We start from the raw sequence: 19248 nt of genomic DNA, 5'->3' as shown, positions 1-19248 counted from the left end.
CCTCGATGCAGCGCCGCCCCCGGGGTCCAGGCAGAGCGGCGGGAAAGAGCTGAAGAGAGCGGCGCAATGGAAACCTGTGTGCGCCCGCGGGCGGAGTTGGGGGGCTAGGGCGCGGTGTCCCCGCCCTCCCTTTCCTCCCCTCCCCTAACAATGACGACGACCGCAAAGGACCACGCGGAGACAGGCATGTTTCTGGAGGCCAGCTTTACAGTGTTAGAGGAAGAGGGTCCCCACATCCGGCCCTCGCCCTCGCCCTCCACCCAGGCCTCCTGTCTAGCTTGCTGAGGCAGCGCCCTCAGCCTACCCGCCGGGTGGGGCAGGAAGCTGGGAGCGCTTTGCTGGGGGAGATAGGTTAGCAGCTCTACCCTCTCAGTGTGTTCACCACCTGGGAGGCCAGGGCTCTGGCAGAGATCCCTAGGTTCAGGGGCACACTCTGGGTGGGTTGTATGGCATGGATGGTCGTCCCTCAGCAGCTGCAGCCTTCACTTGGCTCTGTCACCCTGGGCTGCCAGGACACAAGCCTTTCCATGCTTCTCCCAGTGCTTGACTTGGCACTCCCTGCAGGCAGGTGGCCAGGTGAGGATGCAGTGCTTGTAGGGGGTATAGGAGTGGGGCTTAGGGGTCCAACGTCCTAGGATACCCTCACCTGCAGCAATACCACTCATTCTGGCATCGTGAGCAGCGCTTGGAAGCCTCTGCACTGCAGTAGGCACAGCGGGGCCGTTCTGGAGCTACTGCCTCTAGCACATCCAGCCTGTAGGTCTCAGCCCACCTGGGGAAGGGGTCAGGAGAGCCTGGCTGGGCCTGGCCAGTGGGAGCACAGGAACACCCCTGCCCACATCCAGGCCTTCTGCATCCCTTCCACCCCTTCTGCCAGCTCAGCAGGCCTCACCTTCGTGCCTGCAGCCGCAGGTCCTGCTCTGAGGGGCTGAATACATGCCGCAGCTGGTACTTAGCAATAGCTTGCCACTTGCCTCTATTCTCTCGCTCTAGTCGCTCCCAGATTTCTGGGATCTGGGAGAAAGAACTGGAGAGTGTCAGGGAGAAGCTGGCAAAGTGGGCAACTAACTTCCTCTGAGCAACTAAATTCCTACTGCTGACCTGTTCCAATATCAGATCCTTCTTAGGGGGCTGGGGTTCAGCCAGGGCCAGCTGGGTCAGGAAACTCTGCAGGTCTGCTAGGTTGGGCAGCTGGTCGAGCAGCGTGTCTGTGAGGAAGGCCCGAAGCTGCAAGGGTGTCCAGGGGAGGCCAGTGTGAAGCAGTGCTGACCAGAGGGTCAAGGAACACAGAGGACCTGGGCTAGGCTGGACTGAGGGTGCCTGAGGAGCCCATGTCCCACTAGCTGTTGTGTCACCCAAGGGTTCAAGGTCTGGAAAGAGGACTGGGGCTGAGAAGAGTGGGCAAAGACAAACAGCAGGGATGGGGTGGGACAGTGCTGAGACTGGTGTTGGAGGAGTTTCCTACCTTGAGTAGCTGTCCCTTGGCAAAGCTTGTGAGGCAGTAGCGGGCCCGGGTCTCGGGGCTTAGCAGCAGGTTGTACAGGGCAATCCAGACCTGCCCGTCCAACTTGCTCAGCTTTTGCTGCTCTGAGGGGGCCACTGTCTGCCAACGGCTGCCCTCAAATTGCTGCAGCTTGCCTGGGGAGAGGAACCAGCACACTGGGTGCAGGCATTGCATATACTTTGAGTGAACCAGCTGCATGGTCTGGAGGACTGACCACTGCCTGGGCACAGGACTTGCCCAGGTTGGAGTGCTGCTTGCTCTATAGCAGGGTGAGTCCTTGGTAGTGGACACGAAGGCCTTGCCTGCTGCAAACCCAGGCCTAGGCCCACCTTGGGTGAGGCATCCTGGTATCCTCTGTGGGTTACGGGCAGAGCTTGTCTGCCTGTGCGTAAGCTGCCCACCCCCATCAATCCTGGAAGATGTCCTCGAAGCAGGTGGGGGAGGACCTTACCTCCTTCCCGCCGGCTCCAGGGACTGTGCTCCAGCAGCTCTACCAGGAGGCAAGGCAGGTTGTGGGTGCTGAGCATGCGGCTCAAGGTGCTCAACGAAAGGCTGAGGATGGGGGTGGAGAGAGGTGAGCAAAGGCTACAGGCCCAGGCTTCCAGCCCTCCACTGCAGGCCCCAGGCCCAGCAGGGATGCCCACCTGTCCACACAGTCTGTGATGTAGCGTAGCACTGAGAGGGCCTTCAGTGCAATCTCAAATTCCATCAGCTCTGCCTGCTTCTGCAGCTCCTGGGGGGCCACATGGTGCTCAAGTTGGCCACCCCCTGCCTGTTCAGGCCTCGGGGAGCCTACGGCTAGCCCATGCCAACCCCAGGGAACCTCAGCCCACCTGCATAGGAGTGCTGTATCGGGACTCATCATCCTCAGGGGGGCCACTGTCGCCACTCCGGGCCACCAACAGAGTCAGTTTGCGGTGGCAGTAGTCCACTAGGTCCAAGACAGTGTCCTCTGCTGACTCACACACCTCCTGGGAGGCAGGAGCAGGAGAAACATTCTGTCTCTGATGCCCTCCCCATACAGACACAACCCCCCTTGCTGCCATGTCCTGGCCTGGGACAGTAGCCTGTGGGCAGGGCTGGTGCCTCACCTTGTGGAAGAACACTGTCTCCAGGAGGTTGATGATGGAGGCCTCATGGTGTACCTGTCAGATAGAGGACAGTGACCAGGGCTGCTGAGGGAGGGATAGGGGCTACCAGCTATCCTCTGCAGTCCAGGGCTCTCTGAAGTGGTGGGTGGGAGGGTGACCCAGGGGCCTAGCTCACCACCATGTATATGGGAAAAGTGTTCAGGGGCTTGAAGTCCTCCAGCCTGCACAGCACAGGGAACACTTTCTGCTTCCACATCTCCACTGCAATCAGCTCCTCCACCAGCACTGGGATCTTTGAGGGGGAGGGAAAGGACAGGAATGAGGTTGGCCTATCTTGGCCTGGCAACCCTCCCATCTCTGGCTCAGCCCAACCCAGCTCTCCCTAAACTCCCCTGGGGCCCTAGACTCTCCCACACCCCATGAGGACCTTCCTAACCTCTTTCCTGCATCTTAGACCTTCATTTACAGCTGCCCCCGACATCTCTGTGGGGACATCCCTCATGCTTTCTGTGACTGACCCTTGCCTTGTTCCCCAGGCTGCCTTGTTCCCCCTGCACCTACACGCTTGTCCCCTCTTCCGCCATCCAGGTGTCCCTCTCAGGTTGGCTATCTCATGTCCTCCCTCTTGTCCCTGTCCGCTGGCCTTCCAAGGCTCTTGTGTGCCTTGGCCTTACCCTTTCTCAGGGCCCTCCATAGTGCTCTATTCCTACCCCACCCTTCAGTATGGAGTTCCACCTTTTCCTTGGAGAGGAACACTTTTGTCAAGTGATATCTCAGGTCATCTGCTGGTGCCGCATCTTGGCTCATGTTCCAGCCAAGCCAATCCCTGATTTCTAACTCCCTCTCTCTTGTGTTGGGAAAGCTGCCTTTTTTCATGCCAAAGTCCTACCCCCACGTCAGTGGAGCCCCTCTGGCCTTACAGTCTATTCAAGAATGGCTTTAGAACTTGGGCTCTCCCCCTGCAGCCTAGGTTGTTCTAGGATCCACAACTATCTCCCTAATCAACCTATGTCCCACATCCAGGTGCTCCTGAGGAGTAGAGTGGTGGGGTGGGGGCTGGGGGTGGTGTGGGAAGGCAGAAATCCTGCCTGTCACCCCAGCGTACCTTCCCATGGGTGACCAGCAGCTCCTGGATCGGCTCGCCCTGGCTGGCCGTGGCATCAAGAATGGCCTGCATGTTCAGCTTCTCCAGGTTCTCATGCTGCTGGTTCCACCTGCTCCAGAGGGGGTGTGTGTGTGTGTGCATCTGGGTGCACATGTGTGCAGTAGGAGCGGGAGGGGGAGCTGGGTCCTACTGAACCTAACCTGATCCTGAGCGGCCAGAGGGGGCTCAGGACCACATACGCCTATCTCTGAGAGCTCTGACTCCCCACCTGGAGGCCCCTCCATACTGGGCAACCCCTCCCTCCAATGTCAGGCCCACCTCAAGGACTCTGACTCCATGACTCCACCAGACCCCTGACTCAGCTGCCTCACCCTCCGGAGCCCATCTCGCGCAGCGGGAAGCTGCGCAGTCCCCGAACCAGCACGTCAGCCTCCCCGGGCAGCAGCAGCTCCAGGTCGCCCATGTCGAGGCCCAGGACAGAGAGGGGGAAGGCGGGGTTCGGCTGACCCCGGGCAGCAGCCGGCGCTGCGGTGAGGGTGTTGACACGCTCGGGCACGACCGTCTCCTGCGGGGCCGAAGACTGAGACCCGACGGTTGAGGAGCGGTTGGGGCGCGTGGGTCCTCGCCGCCATGGAAACGGTTAGCTCGGCGGGCGCCTGCGCAGTACGCCCTGGGCCCGCCCCCACCCGCGGCGAGCGCGGGGCTGGGCCAGCCCCAGTCTGCCGCTCCTGCCAGGCTGCGGGTAGCAACCCTTTTTGGACTCCTGGAGTTTTCTCCCTCACAACTCACAACTGTCTGCGGCTCAAAGGTCTTCCCGAGTCCCAGACGCCTGTGGCCTAGTCTCTTTCTTGGGACGCACGTCACATCGTCCCGCAGAGGGATGGGGTCATCCCGCCCCCGACTAGCTCTTCCTGCAGTTGTTCCGGCTCGGCCCAAACAGATGCTCCTCTCCGTGGCTTCCTCGCTCCACTGTTTCTCGCGCCCAGCTCCACCTCTTGGCTCTACCCGCGAAATACTGCACAGGGCCCACAACTCTCCCTCTTAATTCAGGCTGCTATCACCTCTCATGAGCTAACTGCTGTGGCCTTTTTACTGGACCCATTTTCTCTCTGACCCTCCTAAACAGCCAGGAGTTTTTAAAAGATGTGCATTAGATATCACTCCCTAGTATGAGGGTGACTCCATGGCTGCCTCTGGCCTTCAAAAACTATGTACAAAGCAGGTGAACAGCAGCTCTGCAGCATCAGACTCTTGCCCTCTCTCCTACCTCAGGAGTTCATTTCTTGCCTCTCTCCCCCTTGCCTCCTATGTTCCAGACCCACGGGCCTCCCTTGGGTTCCTCATACATCCCAAAGCGGTTTTTTGCTTCAAGGCTTCTGCACCTATTTCCTTTGTTTGGAATACTCTTCCTCCTTCAGCGCTCAGTTCAAGTTACCTTAGCGAGGCCTTCCTTACCCATCTAATCCAGAGCACCTCCAGCTCCCATTCCAACTCACTTTTCATCACAGCTTCCTCATTGTTTCTTTCTGGGTGTTTGTTTCAGTTTATAGTTAGCAGGCACATTTACTTGTCCATTGTCAGTCTTTCCCACCAGATGGCGCTCCAAGGCGCCAGGACCATGGCTACCTATCTCATTCATTGATGGTTCTCCGTGGCTGGCTCAGAGGCGGTACTCGATAAAGGTAGGTTGAAATGGATGACTTTATTTACAGAGGTGAGGGTCAACCTTGAGACAATATGGACTAGTCTGCTGGTCTAGCCCTCACGCACCAGGCAGAGCTTAGCAGGAGAGAGAAGCCACAGCTGTGTGCCGGGTCCAGCCCCAACCAGCTTCACTTCCAGCAGATGATGATGTTCGGGTCGTTTTCCAGCCGTTCATCCAGCTCATGGTAGCTCATGCCTGGGTGGGGTGGCGGAGGTGAGGTCAGTAACCTTGGTTTGGCCACCCTGCCCTGACCTACCTCTGCTGTCCTGTCTGCCTCTACCTGTCTTGCAGCAGATCTCATCGTAGCTGTGGCAGCCTGTGTAAAGCCGGGCAGGGTGGCTCCGCTCCTCCCGAGACACCCGCACAGGATACTTCTGTAGTCGCCGGATGAGGTTCTTCATAAGCCCAAACTGGATCAGCTTCCTGAGGTGGCAGTCAAGGGAGAGAGGGGTGATGCCCTGGCCAGGTCTCCTTCCAGCCAGGCCAACCCTTTCCTGCAGTCTCCCTTGCAATTTTGTCTCAGTGACCAGACTGGCCTCCAAACCTGTCACCTCCAGGAAGCCTGTCTGGACTAGCAGTGCCACATGATTCTGCTCACTGAGAATCTTGGGCTTCCTCTCTGACCCAGGGCTCTGGGGAGACATAGAGAGTGTACCTGCCCTCAGGCAAACCCGTCATGCCCCAGGGGATCCCCCTCTGACCGTTCATCAACACGCTGCAGCTGCTGGGGGTGGCGGCCAATGAGGTCTCTCACAGTAGTGCCGGGGCTCAGGCTGCAGTACAGCTGGAACACATCTCGGAGACTGGCCCTCTTGTGCCCTGTAGGCACCAGGGGTCAGCTTTCCAGGTGGCCCTGCCCTCCCTGAGATGGCCTCCCCCAGACCCCACCACTACCTTGCTTGGTCACGTATGACAGACACGCCTCCTGCAGGGACTTGTCATCTACCAAGTCTTGGACCTTGGGTGTCGGGCAGTACACATTGGAGTACTGGAGGGTAGCAGGAGGCACAGTGGTAAGAGTGAGGGGCTTGGAAGTCTGATACAACCCCAGTCTGGCCCAGCCACATGATCCACTCTCCACTTAACCAGACCCCAGACTCACCCACCTGGAGGATGGAGACCAGTGTCACAACGCCATAGTACCTGAGGGACACAGTTGTTCTCAGCTTCTGATAGCCATTGCTTTCCCAGCCCCCACACTCAGGGCTCCTGGGCTCTTCCCTGGCTGGCAACCCTATTCTGGACGTGACTGTTGCCCCACTCACAGCAGGTTCTGGATGGCAATGCGCACCAGGTTGAGCTCCACATCTGCCTCAGCCGAGATCTTCTGGACATGGCGGAATCCATCAATGTAGGGCAGGATCTGGGCAGGGCAGGGCAGGGTCAGTAGGGGTGGGATGATGCCAGGGCTGTAGCCAGCCCCAAGTGATGATACCCAGGCGGGCTGGCATACCTGTTGTGTGGTGAGGTCCCACTGTGAGTTGAAGAAATCCTCCTTGTCCTTGGTAAAGACAGGCACATCATACTCCCGGGCCACAGGAGGGTCGGGCCGCTGCTCAATCACTTTCAAGTGGATGGTGTTGGACTCATCTGCAGGGAGCCCCACCCATATCCTCAGTGCCATCTCTTCCAAGAGGCCCTCAATTACCATCCAGCGCTCCCAGCACCCTTCAGGCAGGCAGGTGGTAGGGTCAATCTTCCCCTTTTATTCAGAAAGAGACTGAGGTCCAGAGAAGGGAAGAAATATGGCTAAGGAGCAGAGTTGGAGAGCTCTGCTCGCCTCCCCATCCCAGCCCCATCATGCACTGGATCCTGGACATCATCAGCCCAGCTCATGGCTATTTCCTGGCCAGAAATCTGTTCATGAGTCTTGTCCTTGGCTGGGCTCATCTTCCCCTGCCACTTTCCCATCCCTCCTCTACCCCTCTGCTGTCCTTGCAGAGGCTGGGCCATACCGATGGGCAGAGTGCACCGGCCTGAGGCGTTTAGCTCCTCCAGCAAGATGGTCATGATGGGCACCAACTTCTGCTTGCTCTCCTCCGTGGACACAAAGCTGCTCTCTAGCTGGATAGAGGATGGAAAGCATGGTGGGCACACCTCAGTACCCCTGGCTGGCATTTTGCTCTGGTAGGTTCGCAGGTCTGGAGGACTTTGGGACATGAGAACACTTCCCCCAAGCCCATCGTGTTGCCGACCTCCAGTGTGGTCAGGTAGCCAGCCAGCTTTTTGACGATGGGCTCAAGGGCACACGTCTTGGCCTGGGCATCACACACGAAGCCTAAGTTGAAGAGCAGGGCGTTGCGGCTGTACTTCTTGTGCTCGATGCACACAGGGCAGCCGATCAGTTTTTTCTCCATAGCTGTGCTGGATGGGGGAAAAGAGGTGGGAACAGAGTCAGGTTCTTCTTGTCCCCAAGCCTGTCCACTCCTCCTGGGGCCCCCCCACCCCCCAGCTAGAGTCTCACACAGTGATGAGCTTGTTCTGCAGCTCTGGTTTGGTAATGATGTACACCTGGACTGTGTCAAACAGCTCCCGGGAGATGAAGTCCTCAGGGACCTGGGGAGGGGAGTGGCAAGAGGTCCCTTAGTGGTCCTTGAGACTACGCAGAATACACAGGGTGACCCCCAAGGCCTAAGCCCTCTTCTCCGGCGTTTCTCCTCTGTCCCATCTACCCAGGCTACTGCTACTTTGTGTTTCCAAACACATGCTCTTTTCACCTGCCTCCTGGCTTTTGCATATGCTGTTCCCTCTACCTGGCACACACTCTCACCTAAATTCCTATGCGTCCAGGGATACTAGTGGACCACCCATCCCCACCTCTCCCCTACAGCCTCATTTCCCACAGTCACTGCCATGTGATGGTTGTTTGCCCCGGCACACCGGGAGCCGGGGACCTGGTTCTGACTATCTTCTTGGTTCACGATTCTCCGTGAATGAAGGAGTGGCGTGCCCGCGTGCAGCAAGGGGATCCACCGCCTCCAGGCAGCCGACTGAGCTCCCGAGAGCGACCCTCTCCCAGCCTTCCCAGTCCCGCGAGCCCAGATGGCACCTGATAGGTGATCTTGGGTCCCAGCGTGGGATGGAACTCGCTGAAGAATATGCATTCGATGCGACAGCCGCTGCCCATGGCGCTAGCGGGGCCCAGGTCTGTAGCTTCAGGCGCTCCGACCCCTGGGAACACCTGTCCGAAACAGCCCAGAAGTCTGGGCCGCCGGGTCACTCACGCATGCGCACTCTCACACTCGTGAAGCCGTATGCTCAACAGCGCCTGCGCAGCGCGACTCGGCGGTGTGGCGGGGGGGGGGGGGGGGGCTCGTCCCAGGATGTCCGGGTGGGGAGACGTCGCACCCGGAAGGGAAGCGGCTCCGCGACGCAGCAGTGGCGCGCGCAACAAAGCCCTGAGTATCCCGTTTTCTCGGGAGGAAACCACTGCGTCGGGTTGGCGCTGCGGGTGAGACACGCGAATCCCTATCGTATAGGGGCAGCATGCCAGCGGCATGTGGGGAGGCTGTGCGCGAAGGGATTCACGGTGTCATACGGCCACAGTTGGGAACTACAATTCCCATAGTACTTCACGCTCTTCCTGCTGGCTCTCCCGCCCGGCGACGGCGTGGTGCACGCTGGGATTTGTAGTCTATTACATGGTCTTGTGCATCCTACCTGGAAGGTGGGCCAGTGATCAGTGTCAGTTCAGATGCGGGGACACGCTGACAGGACGCCGGTCTTCGAGCATTCCTGGTGCCTGTCTTGGTACTGTTCCTTCCTACCTTAACTTCTTGGAAGAGGGTGGCATTCCTGTCCTGCAACCCTTGTTCCAGTGAGAGGAGGGGACAGTGGGCACCTGAGACCCTTGCCCACTCTGTTATGCTTTCAGGCTACAGCCACCGGCTTGGTTGACCATGGCCCTTTCTGTGGAGACCGAGTCGCACATCTACCGAGCTCTGCGCACTGCCTCTGGGGCTGCTGCCCACCTTGTGGCCCTGGGCTTCACCATCTTCGTGGCTGTGCTTGCCAGGCCTGGCTCCAGTAAGTAGAATTCATAGCTGACATCTGGGAAGGAAAGTGCCACTTTTCTTGGGAAGCAGGGGCAATAGGAAGCTTTGGGCCTGAGTCTTGGAAACAGGCCTGGCTGGCTGAGGGACATGCTATGCTGGAGAGATAAGGTGGAGTAGATGGTTGTGGGGGCTCTGCCAGCTTGGCCAGGTCTCTACGGAGTACCTGGCTTCTCCTTCCTTGTCTTGGTCTGCACTTGGTTGCCTCTTGCAAAGTGTTAGGGGAAGGGACAAGGACTACTGGAGGAGTGGCAAAGCATGGCCTCTGATCTAGGGAGGGACCAGGAAGAGGACAGGTTTGGGATCAGCTTGTTGCAGCAAGAGGGGGCTCACATTTTGCCAGCATTTCCTTGGACAATGGGCTGCCCATTTTCTTCAGCCTTTAGGGACTGGTGTGGCTGGGTTCTCCTTGCCTCAGCCTCACAAGGCCTCCTCTTCTCATTCTAGGTCTGTTCTCCTGGCACCCTGTGCTTATGTCTCTGGCCGTAAGTAGTGGGCCTGGCCAGCTCTTAGGGGTGGAGGGAGCATAAGTATGGGTGGTGGCCCTGGCAGCCTCTGAATCCTTATGGACACTTGATATCTATTTGGAGAGACGGGATGGATTGGAGGAGTTGCATGCTCCAACTCCTGCCCATGGCATATATTCCAGACTTGAACCAGAGTATTCAAGATCCAGGGCAAATGGGTGGGGTTTGTCTAAGCACAAAATGAGGCTTCACCCACATATAGGCAGGAAGCTTAGAAAATGCATTTGGGTGTACCTGTGTCCCTTTTACCTTAATTTATAGTGATGTATCTAATTTTCCCTGAAACTGTGCACCCACGTGATCAGCTCTTGCCAGGAAATTGTATTCAGTCCCATGTCAGGGAAACAAAGCTTGTGAATAATCATTTATAACTTCTCAAACTTTGTGTTTGCTGGGTAATGTAGCAGAGATGACATTTCAGAATAGCACCTAGGAAGAAGTGTGGAGAGGTGCCTCTCGCTGGTTACTCAGGGTCCTAGATGGAGTTCTCTAATCTTGCCCCACCAAATAGATACCCTTGTCAGTGGAGAGAAAATGAAGGGGAATCTTCTCAGATTGTCTGGCAGCTTAGGTTATCTTAAGCCCTTTTCTGGGCAATGCCCTTATTTAGTTTCCTGTCCCTGTCTCCCCAGTTCTCTTTCCTGATGACCGAGGCACTGCTGGTGTTCTCTCCTGAGAGTTCGCTGCTGCGCTCCCTCTCTCGGAAGGGCCGAGCACGCTGCCACTGGGTACTGCAGTTGGTGGCCCTGCTGTGTGCACTGCTGGGCCTGGGCCTTGTTATCCTCCACAAGGAACAGCTTGGCAAAGCCCACCTGGCCACATGGCATGGGCGAGCAGGGCTGCTAGCTGTGCTGTGGGCTGGGCTGCAGTGCTTAGGCGGGGTGGGGCTGCTCTACCCCAAACTGCTGCCCAGATGGCCCCTGGCAAAGCTCAAGCTGTACCATGCCACTTCTGGGCTCGTGGGCTACCTTCTGGGTAGTGCCAGCCTCTTGTTGGGCATGTGCTCACTCTGGTTCACTGCCACAGTCACCGGTGGGGTCTGGTACCTGGCCGTGCTATGCCCTGTCATTACCAGCTTGGTCATCATGAACCAGGTGAGCAACGCCTACCTGTACCGCAAAAGGATCCAGCCGTGAGCTCTTCCCAGCCTTGGGGAAGCCTGGATTTGCCCCTCAGTGTAGGAGCTGGGGCAGGGACCTTCTGGACTCTCTCAGCTGACTAGGTCACAAGTAGCCCTCAGGCACTGGGGCAGTCAGGGATGGGGCCCTGTGTGTGACATCTTTGCTTGCTCCTCACACTGGAGTGCCTCCCCTTTCCTTCTCTATCATCCCAGAGAAGCCTATGGATCATGTGACTGGATGCAGTTGGGGTTGCAAGACTGCCTCCCCAGCAACTGAACTCATACTTGTACTGGTATGTCCAGAAATTACGGACAAGAAAAAAATAAAAAAGTGACTGAAAATACTGGATGGCAAGAATACCCCAGAGTTGAGAATAGTTCTTGCTAATGCGATCAGCATGAAGAAACAGGCAGCTGGGCAAGATGGGGACCCCTCTCCTTGGCTGCTCACTGAGAGGCTGAAGTTCTCCCAACACACAAGCCCTCAGGATTTGGCTGCTGTGCGTCCTCGGCAGGCCCTAGGGGCTGTGAATGGTACAGCTGTGTGTCCTTTCAGTCTCCCAGGTGCTCACTGTGCTGGAGCCTCACCACCTTAGTCTGTGGTGGTTATATCTGGAGAATGACAGGATGGGAACCAGGGATGGGTTGTCTGCATAGGTGTCAAGCACTGAGCACTGTCTTGAAGGTGAGCCATGGATAAGAACAACTCCTTATGAGACAGAGGCCTTCAAATGTTACATCTTCCGGGCACGGCCTCCCTGACTGGGGGACTGGAGGGAGAAAACAAGTGAGGATCTGAGGTGATAGCTCTGGGAAGGCTGCTTGACAGTGGGCATGTGGTCGGGGGGTGGGAGGGTGGGCAGGGAAGACTGGGGGCAATGGGCTTCTTATCCAGCTGGAGTTGCCATGGGGACTGAGTCTTTGAACCTAGAGTAAAGTCCCTAACTTTGTAGTTGAACATGATGAGGGGGCTGCACAAGGTGGTCTGACAAAGCCCAGGAGCCGTACCTCAAAGAACTGCTTTATTGATACTGCGAGGCTGGGCTTGGCTGCCCACTCAAGTGGTCCTGTAGAAAATACCTGGAAGCTGTGGCTATTCTGGCTCAGAAGCAGCCATGGCCACAGCAGAGGGACTCAGGAATCTTGATATGAGCATAGTCTTTCTGGGGGTGGGGGGGGATGCGCAGCCCTGCACTGGCTGGACCCCCAGAATGTTTTTGGCAAATCCCTTGCCTTGGCTCAGGGCTCTCGGCAACCAATTTCAGGCATAAGGGCTGGCCCAGGAGCTGTGGCACCAGTGTCCCTGCAGCCACTTGCTTGGGGCTGCCTGCTGAGATACAGTCTTACCTCAGGTGGCCTGGGCTGGCAGATGCCTCAGAGGCCTCATGCCTGGCATAGTGGTTGTCTGGACTTGGAACCAGGTAGCAAGAGTCCTGGGTAGTGTTGGCGAGAAATAGCAGAAGGCTGTGGAAACCCCTAGCATGCCTTCTTCCCTCTCCTCAGAGCAGTCAGTGCCCTGGAGTAGCTGAGAGGATGTCAAGGGGGGCTTGGGAGAGGAGGTGCTACACTCAAGGTGGTTTGGAGTTACAGCTTTGGAGGAGCAGCCTCGAAGGTGATCAGGCTGGATTCTGGGGCAGCCCCCTTCCCTGGGAGTGTGGGGGCCTTGTCTGAGGGCAGGGGGCTGTCCACCTTGGCCCCAGCCTCCTCTTCATCGTCGTCCATGCTTGGCCAGATGGACTGGTCCTCTACTCTCTTCAGCCGCTCATTGAGGGCCTTCAGGGCCAGTTGCCTAGGGCCAGAGGAAAGATGACAGGTCACTCTAGGCTTGGACTTGGCTCATGCCCTGCATTGTTGCCCCATGAAGCTGATTCCCCTTACCCTCATACTTCTATGTGTTCCCTTTCTCCACGCAGGGCCCAGGGCTCCCCGGGGATTGGATTAGGGCCTACTCGGCCATCAGAATAAGGACCAAAGGCTATAGAACCTTCCCTCCATAGCTGGAGCACCTTCAGGCTGAGAAGGCTGGCTGGGTGTCTGCTAGACTGCCCACTAGGCCAGCCCCAGGAATGGTTCTGAGGCTTAAAGGTGAGCAGAGCTGGTATCCAAGTGCAGACAGGTGGAAGGGCAAGTGAGTTTCTGCCTGGGCACTGAAATCACATCCAAGGAGAGGGTTATTACTTCCCCTCTTCTTATTAGGGATGCCTTGAGCCTCCTGGCAAGGCTGTGTAGGGAAGGCTGGAACTCAGGCACCTGCCTTGGCTCTCAGTGTGGGAAGCAGGGCGACCTTGGGTCAGCCCACCCCTCCTAACTGACTCTAATATTCTCCTTCCTAGAAGAATCTCCAAGGCCACCAGGCCATGTGTTACAGCAGGGACACACTGAACGCTTGCAGGAAGAGAGGAAGGAGAAACAGGCCATGTGGTTGGGGTGCAGGCTAGAAACTACTGGTTGGCAATATCCTTGGAGGCAGATCCTTGGACACCCTACTCTGGGGGTAGGTGGGAAAGTGCACTAGAAGCAGGTATATACATGCACTTGGGACCCTGGCCCACCAACAGGTGGAATGCCCATGCTGCCAGTAACACTTTCAATAATGGCCACTGTGGACCCCTTATGTCTCAACCTCTCCGTGCCACCAGTCTGGGGGGTAGCCCATATAGCCTTCCAAGTTCAGCAGAGAACTAAAGTCTCCACCACGCCAGGGAACGTGACAGGAGAGGCAACAAGGACACAGGCACAGAAAACCCTGTTACACTTCCACCCTATCCTCCAGCCTGGCACATGGCAAGTTGGCATAGACGGGACAGTCCTTCCCTGCTGCTCTCCAGGCTCCCATCCTGGAGATTCCCTTGTTAATCCTATCTAAAGCCTGCCAAGGCAGAGAGGCAGTGGCATGCTAATCACTTCCTCACAAGGATCAAAAATAGGAAACCCTGCCTCCCACTACTAGCAGCCCTTTGGGTTTGGAAGTGGCATGCAGCCAGATGTCAAACTGTTTGGGGGAGTAACCCCCACCCCCAAGTAAGCTAACAACCACAAGACTATGCCAAGAACCCACCTCCTGATACCCCCTCACCCCCACACCATCCTCCCTCCACCTATCCATTTTCTTGGCCCTGGGCAGAAATGTTTTTGAATGTTCAGCCAATTCTAACAATGCAAAACTTCTCACTGGAGGAAGGCCACCACTGTGGCCTGGCTCCACCTGAATAACTCTGAAAGCAGCTCAGTTCCTACCAGTCCCAGACGTCCTGGCCCCATCTCCTCCACCAGCTAAGGTTAAGACAGACCTCCGTCTTTAGGACTCTTTAACCATAGAGATACAAACTGTAGAGCCCAGAATTATGGCCTGAAGCATGCTGTGTGTACTTTTAGACACCTGCCACCTTGGACCATAGTAATCTGTGGCCCTTTCCCAGCTGGAAACTCCTTTAAGAAAAGCATGTGTCCTACACTCAACTCCACAGCTCTAATGGAGAGTAAGCACAGGCATAACTCAGCTGAATTCATAAAGCTGCCCGTCAAGAACCCATTTCACAGATTAACACAAGCAAGAGCCTTTGGCAAATGAAGGAAGTAGGAACAGAGCTTGCTCCCGATTTCACCAGTCAAGTAACTACCTCAAAAAACCTCAAGAATAATGTTGGAAACGGAGCTGTAAAGGCTACGTTGGTGAGTCCACAGACCTGGGGGGCATGAGGAAAGTAAGAGCTGGATTAAAAAAGATCTATCCTGCCCTGGCCAAGGTGTGTCCAGTGAATAATTCAGCCAGGACTCCTGATGGTGCAGATGGCTTGGTTTACAGATAATGATAAGGTCGTCTCCATTCGCTGGTGTGGTCAGCAGTCTCCCTTGGGTCATGTGGCATGTCCCCTGGGTTTGGTGACACATTCCTGCCGGAGGGGCGGGGTTAAGTCTAGTAAGACCCCAAGCTTCCCTCTCAATAAGTGGCAGAGAAGCACAGCACCTGAATTAAGGCCCAGGAAGAGGACATGGTTCAGCATCTGGAAATTGCGGTGGCCTAAGACTGCTTCTTAAGCATCCCAGATCGCCTTTTCTGTCTCTCCCTCTCAGGGGAAAAAGAACCAGCAAGCTGTTTCTGGCTTCCACAAGCCCAGTATCCAGGATTCTGAGATTCTGAGACATGGCCAAGGTTATGTGTACCCGGTTTTTCCATTAGCCCTCATACAGCACCAAAAGAAACTAGGCATTTCTTGAAACTTGTTAAGTGGCCTGATTGGTGAGAAAAGCACGTTTCACCCCCTAATGTTGGAAAACACCTACTGGAGCCCAGCTACCTAAATAAAAAATGCTGAGTTCCTCAAGGCCACAAACTGGATTTTACCTCTGTCTGAATCTGCCCCAATGCCTGACCCTAGGCTGCCCGCCTCCATACAACAAGCACCTCAACAAATGGGACGTGACTCCATCAAGAAATACTCTCCTAGCTCAACAAGGTTTCAGAAGATTCCACAGTACCTTCTCCGCTCTGCGTCTTGAGGATCTGTGCCTGGGAGGCTGATGGTGATGGAGGATGGGGCACCCACATCATAGCGCTTCACTGTCTTCTGGCATATCTTTACCTTCACCAGGAGGCCATGTACCAAGTTCGCCAACAGCCCCACCACAGGCTGCAGGATCTCAGGGAAGAAGGTGGCGAAAGCAAAGTGGTCGGCCATGTCCCCTCGGCCTCGGCTATGGCGCTGGTAGAAGCGAAGATACACCCAGCTGGAGAGCAGCCCAAAGCCATAGGAGGCTAGAGCTGGGCTCTGGAGGAGCGTGGCCAGCCGCAGCAGTAGCAGCAGCCCCAACAGCAGCATGGGCACCACGCTGACGCGCACCTGGGGCACTCGCAGGACCACACAGTCCCCCATGGTTTGCTTGAGTGCCACCAGGACACCACCTAGGAAGCCCAGGGCGCCATGGATGCGGATAGTGAAAAGGTAGACCAAGTTGAAAGAAGCCATGTAGGTGAGGAGGTAGGCGAATGCCCCCAGCAGCCCCACAGACACGTTCACCACTGAGAAAAAGATGAGCAGCTCCAAGGCCCCCCAGAGGGGCTCCAGCAAACGTCCAGCCACCACCACTGTGGCCAGGCTGATGGCCACATCCCACACATGCTGTTCCATTAGCCCATGGGTAGCCAGGGTCCAGATCCAGAAGTTGGGAGGAAAGAGGTAGCCTGGGGTGACCGCCAGGCAGCCCGTGTCCACGGCGAAGGACAGCAGGTAGAGGAATAGTACCGCCGCGCACAGGGCCTTCACCACCACGCTGGCGCTGGCCACGATGGCCCCCAAGTGCTGGCGGGCGCCCGGTAGGGCGCGCTGCATCTTCCTGGCGGGCGTCAGCCTGAGGGAAAGGTCTAGCGGGCTAGGGGCCTCCCCGGGGCCTCGTCCCCGTCCAGCCCCGACGGGAGGCCCGGGTCTGGCCTAGTCACTGGCCTATGGCCTCGGTGAAGGCTCCACTTCCGGTCGGATCGGCTCTGGTCCCAAAGGGCCAAACCGGGCCTGGTCGCGGGGCCGGGGCTTAGGCCCCTCGCCGGGGACCTGAAGGAAAGGCCCTGGGAGGCTTCGGCACGCCTGCCCGCTCTGTCGGCCCCACGCCAGGCCGAACAAGCTGGGGTTGATCTCAGGGTTCGGCCTACTCCATCCACTCTGGGGCCCTACGGTCCGCGCGGGACTGGAGCCTAACTCTGGGCTCGAGTCAGGTCTGGTCGGCTCCGGCTGCCCCGGTCTTGGCCACGACCGTACCTCCTCCCTTCTCTGGCGCCGACAAACAGCTGTGCTGCGCCTGCGCGCCCCAGGCGGCGGCGGGATGCCTTCCGAGTGTTGTTCTTCCGGCTCTGCAGCATGCTGGGACACGGAGTCTTCCGCGGAAGCCGGAGGACAAGCGGCAATCAGCGTTCTGGATAGAACTATAAGTCCCAGAAAGCTGTGCGCACGGGCCGTTCCCGTTGGTGATGAGAAGAGGCTCTGCTTGGGAGTTGTAGTTCTCTGAAACGGTCCCGCTAGGAGGTGGGAGGACGGTGAACAAGCATCGCTGACTTCGGGAAAGCGGCGGGTACCGGTGGCAGCAGAACTGCAGGCCGAATACTTGCTGAATTCCGCGGTAACTGTGGCTCTGTTTGTGTTTGTATATCCGAGTGGGTGTGTCCTTGTGAGCAAGTGTGTGGGTAAGAATGTTGAATGGTCTTGGTGTGCGTGAACTCCCGGAACTTCCGCGATCTGGTGTCTGCTGACCCCGGTTGTGTGGGCGGGGTGTGGGCCTGACCCAGGTTGGAATTCTTGTTCTGCCATTGGGCGGCTGTGTGAAATTGGCCAAGTTCCTGAACTTCGTTGAAACTCAATGTCATGGAAATGACAAGACCTACCGTGAGGGTCCAAGGGGACTGGGTGTAAAATGCCAGTCCACCTGGGTGCTCAGGCTGCCGTTGTTACAAGTGAGGTGGAGTCGCGACTCGAACTCAGGTCTCCTGTCCCTAAAGGAGCAAGGCTGGGCTGTTCTCAGTGACTCTCCTTCCCTTGCTGGCCCCAAAGAAGAGAGATCTCCCCCAACACTTGGGCCAGGCTGGCCCTGGACCCCTACTTCACTGCAACAGTGGCTCCCAGCAGGTTGTGTCCTGTGCAAACTGATTTTTTTTTTTTTTGTATATTGGGTTGCTTTTTAAAAATATGTATATAATTAAAATAATTCTGTGACAAAATACGTTTATAAATGCAGAATCCCTTCCTTTCAGCCACTAATCTCAGTACAACTGCCGATGTGTGCATAGCCTTCCAGGTTACAAAGGGTGTTGACACCCTTTATCTTTGTCTGGGGTCTGGATTCCACTGGATGCCACCCAGGGTAGGGTTGCCAGATTTAGCAAATTAAAATATGGGGTGCTCAGTCAAATTTGAATTTCAGATAAACAACAAATAATTTTTTAGTGTAAGCAAAATTTTTTTAGTTATATGTCGTGCAATATTGGAAACATAATAAAAAATACTTGTTATTTATCTGAAACTCAAATTTGACACTGGATGTTCTGTATTTTATTTGGCAACTCTACCCTACAACCTCTGTCACTGTTGTCAGGCATGGGAGCTGTCTCAGGTTGCTAGTAAGGCATTGCTCTGTGGCCAACCCCTGCAGAGGAGTGAGGAAAGAAAGATGTCCTCGCTAAGGCCTGGAATGCCCTCCTTCATTTATTTAGCATCTAAGGGCCCCCAGCCACAGGCCATCTCCTCTCTGAAACCTTGGCTGATTTCTTGCCCTTCTCAGCTGGGGAGAAAGGATTTCTCCTCTGTAAGTCTCAGTTTGCTCATCTGTAGTAAAAGGATTTTTCCAAAGTTTCAGTTTACTCATCTGTAGTGTGGGGATAAACTAGTACCCAACTCTAAGGTTGTGGTGAGGACTTGGCCGCTGGGTGAGTGCCAAGTGTGTACTGTAAGAGAGCGAGTGTCAGCAGCACTGGGAAATCTCTGCACTGGTGACTATGAGTCTTTCCCCCCTTGAAAAGAACTTGAAGGTCACTTGAACTATTAAGAGTTGGAATTAAAATGAACATGGGCATAAGGCAGGCCAGAAGGAGGCCTGAGGGGATTCTTGTAAACTGAGCTCAGCTTTGGGTTCCAGTGTGAGCAGCAGCGGCCACAGAGAGCATGGGGCTTCCAGCTTCCCCTGGGCTGGGAAGGAGCAGTGGTTGTGCTTGTGGGTGGGCCAGACCCTGGCCTGCTCTGGACAACAGCAGTGGGCCCTCAAGCACCAGGTCCTAGACTTGGGCCAGGTACTCACTCTTCACCCCAGCTGGAGGACCTGCCTGCTAGGCCTGGTTGGTCTGACCTTGTGGCTGCACACCTGCCTAAACCTGCCTCTCATCTCTGTCTTCTTTCCTCCATCCTCCTGGCCTTGAGCCTCTGGGAGACCTCTTTCTTTAAGGATAGTTTCTCCTAGAGGCTTTTGAAACAATTATAAGAGACAAAGGATGTCAAAGATCTGGCACTTAGGAGGCCTGGGAAGTGTCAGGCCCTACACCCACCAGGAACCTAGATCGCTATGGCCTTCATTCCCAGCAGAGTGGTAGGTGGGACTCTGAGATCATGGCCACCTGTCTTCAGGCTACCCAATCCTCACCCCTGGGTAGACAGAGTGGATGGGAACCA

At 56.3% G+C, this 19248-nt stretch overlaps 4 protein-coding genes across 7 annotated transcripts; 1 reads left to right on the top strand and 3 right to left on the bottom strand.

Moving 5' to 3' along the window:
- Positions 1-198: 198 nt before the first annotated feature.
- ZMYND10 (zinc finger MYND-type containing 10) lies at positions 199-5243 on the bottom strand. Of its 3 annotated transcripts, none has more exons than XM_046642305.1 (12): positions 4019-5243; positions 3701-3809; positions 2771-2887; positions 2596-2649; positions 2338-2475; positions 2149-2237; positions 1956-2056; positions 1466-1659; positions 1102-1227; positions 893-1014; positions 647-772; positions 199-558 (listed from the first exon to the last, which is right to left on the bottom strand). In XM_046642305.1, exons 1-12 carry the CDS (start codon positions 4036-4038, stop codon positions 483-485), a joined length of 1272 nt encoding a protein of 423 aa, XP_046498261.1. In that variant the 5' UTR covers positions 4039-5243; the 3' UTR covers positions 199-482. The 3 variants fall into 3 exon arrangements, with proteins under 3 accessions (XP_046498261.1, XP_046498245.1, XP_046498255.1); XM_046642289.1 differs by having other exon boundaries at positions 4072-5243; XM_046642299.1 differs by having other exon boundaries at positions 1466-1638; positions 4072-5243.
- A 140-nt stretch (positions 5244-5383) lies between these two features.
- NPRL2 (NPR2 like, GATOR1 complex subunit) lies at positions 5384-8630 on the bottom strand. Its single transcript, XM_046642316.1, has 11 exons — positions 8455-8630; positions 7870-7961; positions 7601-7769; positions 7361-7469; positions 6859-6995; positions 6671-6768; positions 6512-6548; positions 6300-6393; positions 6107-6224; positions 5686-5828; positions 5384-5600 (listed from the first exon to the last, which is right to left on the bottom strand). The coding sequence occupies exons 1-11, from the start codon at positions 8530-8532 to the stop codon at positions 5533-5535; spliced, it is 1143 nt and encodes a 380-aa protein (XP_046498272.1). The 5' UTR covers positions 8533-8630; the 3' UTR covers positions 5384-5532.
- A 98-nt stretch (positions 8631-8728) lies between these two features.
- Positions 8729-11464, top strand: LOC124246136 (transmembrane reductase CYB561D2). 2 transcript variants are annotated; one of them, XM_046674098.1, is made up of 4 exons: positions 8729-8856; positions 9280-9431; positions 9905-9942; positions 10617-11464. In XM_046674098.1, exons 1-4 carry the CDS (start codon positions 8729-8731, stop codon positions 11118-11120), a joined length of 822 nt encoding a protein of 273 aa, XP_046530054.1. In that variant the 3' UTR covers positions 11121-11464. The 2 variants fall into 2 exon arrangements, with proteins under 2 accessions (XP_046530054.1, XP_046530063.1); XM_046674107.1 differs by lacking the exon at positions 8729-8856 and adding an exon at positions 8872-9155.
- Positions 11465-12109: 645 nt separating this feature from the next.
- On the bottom strand, positions 12110-17561 carry TMEM115 (transmembrane protein 115). The gene is made up of 2 exons (XM_046674086.1): positions 15584-17561; positions 12110-12893 (listed from the first exon to the last, which is right to left on the bottom strand). Exons 1-2 carry the CDS (start codon positions 16432-16434, stop codon positions 12689-12691), a joined length of 1056 nt encoding a protein of 351 aa, XP_046530042.1. The 5' UTR covers positions 16435-17561; the 3' UTR covers positions 12110-12688.
- Between the last annotated feature and the right edge of the window lie 1687 nt (positions 17562-19248).

The sequence above is a fragment of the Equus quagga genome, chromosome 1 (assembly GCF_021613505.1).
Source record: "Equus quagga isolate Etosha38 chromosome 1, UCLA_HA_Equagga_1.0, whole genome shotgun sequence".
Taxonomy (NCBI): domain Eukaryota; kingdom Metazoa; phylum Chordata; class Mammalia; order Perissodactyla; family Equidae; genus Equus; species Equus quagga.
This window is presented reverse-complemented; position numbering and strand designations above follow the sequence as displayed.